This window comes from Haplochromis burtoni, unplaced genomic scaffold (genome assembly GCF_018398535.1).
Source record: "Haplochromis burtoni strain Fernald_Lab_line unplaced genomic scaffold, NCSU_Asbu1 Contig_12, whole genome shotgun sequence".
Classification (NCBI taxonomy): Eukaryota; Metazoa; Chordata; class Actinopteri; order Cichliformes; family Cichlidae; genus Haplochromis; species Haplochromis burtoni.
The window spans coordinates 2,131,171-2,137,611 of NW_024582373.1; the positions used below are offsets into that span (position 1 = coordinate 2,131,171).

A 6,441-nucleotide genomic window follows, 5' to 3' on the forward strand; every position below is an offset into this window, starting at 1 on the left:
CCCCATTATAATCTAATACCAATCTATTAACAATGTCCTAGATAACTACAAGGGTACTCTGACCGAAAGCTTTGACTGCCATCCAGTGCATCTCATTCCCAGTTCTCCTTTCCAGTCCTACTTCACACAGATATATAGGTCATGTTATCATACAATGTGGAGTCAGAGAGCCTGGTGGTGCAGTCAGTGCACAAGTGATCAAGCAGTTAATGAGAAATGAGGTTTGGATAAAGTGAACCTTTATACTCAGATTCATTATAAAAGTATAACTTTGAATCACTGCTTATGAAATTCTCCCAGTCATTAAGATGGAGTCATAATATGAAACAGGAACAAATAATCCATCAATACTTTATGAACTGAATCAATAAAATAAAAAAGAGTGATTGTTTTTAACCTTTTACATAACTCAATTTTCTGGTTTATTGGCCTGTAAGTGACAAACATGATTTGGTTTGCTTTGCTAATTTGCAAGTAATTCTTATCCTTACTTTTGTTTATTGGATCAGCATGTGGGTGGGGTTTACTAAAGTGGGTGTTAGAAAAGTACATGTGCACCAAATTTGATTTTAAACGGACAAAACTTCCTGCTGCATCTGAGCTTATCCTGCTCCTCCACTATTACGGTGCTGAAATGACACCCAGAGTATCTGAAGCCGTGCTCATCGAGAGAGGTTTTGCAAAAATCCACTTTTGGTTGATGTTTACTTTTACCTGTTTTGATGATGTTGCACAACTCATAGAGCAGGAGTTTATTGTCTCCTCCAGTGTCCAGGCGCTGCTCTATGTAGCTGTTGAGTTCGTACACCACACCCTGCATATTTGTGTCCTGGTACTGTTGGACACAAGACACAAAGAAATTGGATCTGTTCAGTCTTGCACAAACACTGAGATTGAATATCAAAATTCAGCAAGTGCAACGAGGCAGAAAAACCTGACAACAACCTTCATTCTCTACTGCATTCAGTCTAATGTTACTGCAGATTACTCCAGGTCAAATGACTTTTTTTTTTCTGTTTCTCAGTGAAAGGGGATTAATGCCATTCACAAAGACAAAGCCATTCATCATAACATTACTCCCTGCCCCACCCCTAGACTCTAGCTCAGGGATCCCCCTGCAGTTTTGCAAGGAGGCCACCAGATCCCCACAGTTCTGATTAGAGCTCTGGCAAGCTGTGCTGGTCAGCCTCAGCTTAAAACTGCGGTTATGTAAGAGGCAAACCTCCCGGCTAGTACGGGGCAAGAGAGCGGTCTAGTTCTGCTCCTGCCGTGAGTGTGAGGACAGGACGGCAAGGAGAGTGGCGTACTAGAAACCCTTCCCCATGGGACGCCTTCTATCCTCCCACATCCTGTTTGCACAGACGTATGGGTGACGCACTGAGGGGCCAAGTGGATCTAATTTTTTCCCCCTTTTTTTCCCCTGTGTGTGCATGTGTTAGTTCCTTCTCCTCAGCGTCATGGCCTCGCTGTGGGTGCTGACACCCGGTCTTCTGATGGTGTGAATGACAAAGGTGTGAACATGCAGTATGTGTAACAATAGCCATTGAACCTTTCTAACTTTCCCAACAACTGTGACACACATGATGCGTTTATGGTCCAACCATATGTTTTCATATTCTTTATATTGATGTTATCCCTTTGACAAAGTCATACAAAGGCACAAGACTAAATAAAGTAAGGACAAGGACAAACACAACTGTTTCAGTGTGTGCAGTTCTTAAATAGCATCAAGCCATTTTTACAGTTACTGAAGGACAATATTATGTTATAATATACAGAATGTAATATATAAAATAAGATGATAAATAAAGTAAACACCTACCCTGCTGACTTCTTTAGAGGATGTGTCATCTGTAAAGAGAGAAAGTTAAAAATAAAGTTTAAAATAAATGACATGAATTTCAGTTCAATTCTATATTTACATAGCAACAACAACAGCTGCCTCAAGCAGTTTTATATTACAAGGTAAAGACCCTACGATAGACAGAAAACCTCAACAATCACAGGACACCCTGTGAGCGAGTACCTGGTGACAGCGGGAAGGAAAAACTCCCTTTTAGGGATGAATCGAAAGTAGATTAAGATCTGGCCACTAACTAAGACATGAATAATCACATTCTGTGAAAACTTTTGCAAATTATTTTTAAGTTTATTAGTTTAGTTTTAGTTTATTAAAATCCACATTAACTAAAACAATTTGCTTCTAATGATTAAATAAAACAAAACTGAAAAATGTAAAAAGAAAATAGCTAAATGCAGGTGTAAGTAGGTAAGTAAGTAATTACCTATTTCACAGATAAAAAAAAATAAATCACAAAGCGCTTTACAACACAAGAAACTGAAATATAAAACAATGTAACAGTAAATAAAACAGCAATGTAAAACAATAATAACAATGTAAGAACAAATTAATCAAAAGCAGGAAGCAGTTGGTGATGAAGCATGTGATGAAGAGTTTCAGTTAAACAAAGAAAACAAAATGAAAATAAAAATAGACTTTTGTTAAAAAAAAGAAGAAGAAGAAGAAGAAGAAGAAGAAGAAGAAGAAGAAGAAGAAGAAGAAGAAGAAGAAAAAAAAAAAAAACTAACCAAAATTAATTAAACGAATGTCCTTAGTTTTAGTCTTGTCAGTTTGGTAAAGTTTGTCAGCATAAATGCCCAGGATAAGATGAAAAATGAAAAAACAATTAGAAAATACAAAATTACAACACTTTAACCAGCATCACCACCTTTTCTGTTAGGGAATGCCCAGGCAATGCATTCAGCAGGCAGCGGCCTCCACACACTTGACCCTTGTGTTGTGATTAATCACACAGCAACAACATGATCGCTGATAAACCTGCCAAATCTCAGCCTAAGGAAGAATCGCTACAGAAATTCAAGCTTTGCTCATAAAATCCAAAGCTCCTAAAACATTAAAGGACTCTTGTACATTTGCTGTTGTTACATTGTGATACTGAAAATTTTGGTATCAATCCAATATCAAGTAAAATCACTTTATATATTGTAAAGTAAAGACCCTACAATCATACAGAGAAATCAGGGAAAACCCCAACAATTGAATGACCCCCTATGAGCAAGCGCTTTGGTGATAGTGGGAAGGAAAAACTATTAACAGGAAGAAATCCCTGGCAGAACCAGGCGGCCATCTGCCGCGAATGGTTGAGAGTGAGGGGAGGAAGACAGGACAAAGACACGCTGTGAAGAAGAGCCACGGATTAAGTCAGATGATGCTACTTCTGTAAGAGGAACTTCAAAATGCTTTTAATTGTTACAAAGTCTGAGTAACTGTGTAGATGTGAAGGCAGTCATTGTTTTTTTTATATTAAAACCTTGAAAATCAAGAGTCAGAGAGTCATAAATCTTCCCTGGCTGTTTAAACACTGCATGGATGGATACTCAGCTGTGGACTGATGGATCACGACAGGCCAACATCACGAGCAGCAAATAAGAAAAACCATATGCTGTCCTCAGAATAGTCGTCAGGTGAACAAATACGAACGATGGCGTATTTAAAGCATCAATACTCATTATCTATAAGTAATGGATGAATATTTTATCTACTTAATGCAGGGAGGTATTTATTTAAATGGCGTTCCTTTAAAAACAAAATTAAGAGAGATATTCATTTAAGTTGACGAGTCCAAAACTTTGCGGCTTCAAGTGCAGATTCCTTGTGTAATTTACGGCTGCTGGGGAGACATATGACTATTGTCTTTGGATGTGGACACTGAAGTATGTGATAATTATGAAAGCTTCAGCCAATCATAACAGTTTCTGGACTCATAATCTGGGAGTGTGTCTGGGAGTGCTACTTGGGCTGAAAATAAAACCATTCACACAGCTCAAGTGATTCTTCGGTACACGTGGGTCAACAGCACACGAGAACATAAACCGCTGAGATCTCTTTGATAACTTTTCATGTGATCAAAACCACGCAAAGAGCTGGGCAAATTTTAGAAACATCCACTGAAGTGCTGACTCGAGCTGGCCATCCTTTGAAACGAGCCTCTTTGAACATGTGAAGAAAGGAATTGCAGCCGTCTACATTGTTTGTTGTTTTAAACATTCCTGCAGTATGCTATGAGTTTCCTAACTTAGCCATGAGACCTATTTTAGAGTGAACCGCTGGCCGCTGACGTCAATCAGACGACAGAAAGTTGCACTTGAAAAAGACTTCAAGCCCCACTGAAAAAAATTATCTTTTTTAAAAATGACTTGTTGAGGCCTAAAATAATCAGACACTAATCCCTTTAAAGGGCAGCTATGACAGTATTACTGGTTTAAAAAGTGGTCTACATTTTTTACAGCAGTTCAGAGCAGCCATATTAACACAAACACTGATGCGTGACAGTTTTCTTTCTGACTTTGATTCCACTTCCCTCATAGAGAGACGGGTCACTGCACAAAAAACAGTGTCACTCTTTAAAATCTTATCTGAAGGGCACCACGGCTCTCTAAACCAATGAAAATGATTAGAATCATTTGAATTGCATGCAATATGATTCAGTGTGGGACAGGATCTGTGTGGTGTGCAAAAATTCTAACGTAATTAAAGATGCTTGAGAAAGAGGGCTGTGTAAATAAACCTAAATTAATTACAAAAAACAAACAAAGAAAAAACCCATCTATGCAAATACAACTCAGGAAATTGCAATTCTCACTGCTATTTGGCTCGTAACTTATGTCATTTTTCGCCTTGTCGTTTGTTCAGCACATGAGCAGCAGCTTTTTCTCCGTGACCCCCCTCACAGTGCTGCCCCTTGCATCACCTCTCTCTCCTCACCCACGGCAACAAGGTTCACTAGAGGGTGGTGAGGCGTGGGAAACGGCACTTTAGAAAAGGCTCTGTTTGACGGGTGATGCTGCTCCAGGAGACGCGTGGATTATTTTATCCTGCTCCCACTGCGGTGGATTTATGTGCTCAGTGATATTTATCTCTTTGTCTGTCTGTCAGTAAGAGTATAAAAAAACCAAAACAAAATGCATATTGCATATTTAGATCGCTTTATTCAAAATAGAAACGCAGAGGATTTATGGAGGATCCCCATAAAGTCAGTTGCGCCACTTATCCAGCAATGCCAAAAACATAAGAATGAACCAGAAAAAAAAGTCATATCAGGAAAATATTACACTGATGGGAAGATTTTATAATGGTATTTACAACAAACAAACAAAAATACTTTTTAAACCAACAAAACTAATTGACCAGGTTCTTCTACATAAAAATATAAGTCATTCTGTCAGCTTCACAGGAACACATCCTAAATGTCCCTCCTAAAAAAGTAAAACTGTGACCAGACAATGTTCATTACAGGTCTAGTTACTGTACAGACACAAAATCTCAGTTAGCATTTTATTAGCAGAACTCTGAACCCTGTGTGTCTGCACACCACAAAATGTCTAAGGAGCTAAAAATGAACAGGAATAAGTTGTAGTTGTGGGATAAACACTGTTGAGGTGAAAAGTAGAACCGTTCTATGCCTGGAAACTATAGAGTTACAAAAGCCCTTTAAATCTGTTGTGCTGAACCAGTTTTGCCCAGCTGGAACAGTTCCAGCAGCTTCTTTTAAAGTTTGCATGCAGGGTCATGCACACATTCAGCAGGTGCAGGTGCAGGTCCAGCATGGCTCTCACATAACTGTCTTTCCTAGAAACCAGAAAATATCTTGTCTTACCTCCTAGCTTAGCTCTTTGGCTTTTTGTGTGTGTGTATGAGAAGACATATGCTGCTTTGTTCTGCATGACCACCAGCACCAAAAACAAAAGACTAAACTGAAATGTTACAGATATAAGATCTTTGTTTCATCACACATGTGTCATGGGATTATAACAGAGCTATCCCTGGGGTAGACATTCGCTTTAGTCGTGTTTGCGCGTGTGTAACTGTGATTTTTATCACCGGGCCAGCCATCAACGCTGGGACAAAAACCAGCCGTCTGTTAATACCTTCCCTTATTTTCAGGAACCTGCTGTGATTTCAGTAAACACACCAGGAGAGTGCTGACATGTTCTTAGAAAATATACTGCCAGCACAGTCGGCAGTGAACACTAAACACAACTGTCGAGCAACTCCTGAACGCTGCAGAGGCTGAACTGACTTCTTTTAGAAACTTCATCACACCATTTAAACTCCCCCCCCCCCAAAACCTGCTGCACAGTAGCTTTGGTTCATCAGGTGCAGTAAATACAGTATGTACTAGTTTTTTTTGGAAACCACTGCTGAGTGGGTAAGGCTGACTATTTGACTATTTCATTACTCTTGCAAACACTGCTGAAAGCACTGTAAACAAAACAGTGGGAGTGACTCTGATAGAACAACTATGTGATGACAGCAAGGAAAATAGAATAAGATAGATAGATAGATAGATAGATAGATAGATAGATAGATAGATAGATAGATAGATAGATAGATAGATAGATAGATAGATAGATAGATAG

At 38.9% G+C, this 6,441-nt stretch overlaps 1 protein-coding gene across 6 annotated transcripts in view; it reads right to left on the minus strand.

Annotated features, from left to right (window-relative positions):
- pde10a (phosphodiesterase 10A) overlaps positions 1-6,441 on the minus strand; it is a 66,151-nt gene that overhangs the window by 16,124 nt on the left and 43,586 nt on the right. For all 6 annotated transcript variants that reach the window (XM_005915419.3, XM_042215214.1, XM_005915418.3 and 3 more), the window contains 2 exons: positions 1,823-1,851; positions 715-835 (listed from right to left, as the gene is read on the minus strand). In XM_005915419.3, the coding sequence (XP_005915481.1) occupies positions 715-835; positions 1,823-1,851 (150 nt within the window). The remainder of the gene's footprint in view (positions 1-714; positions 836-1,822; positions 1,852-6,441) is intronic.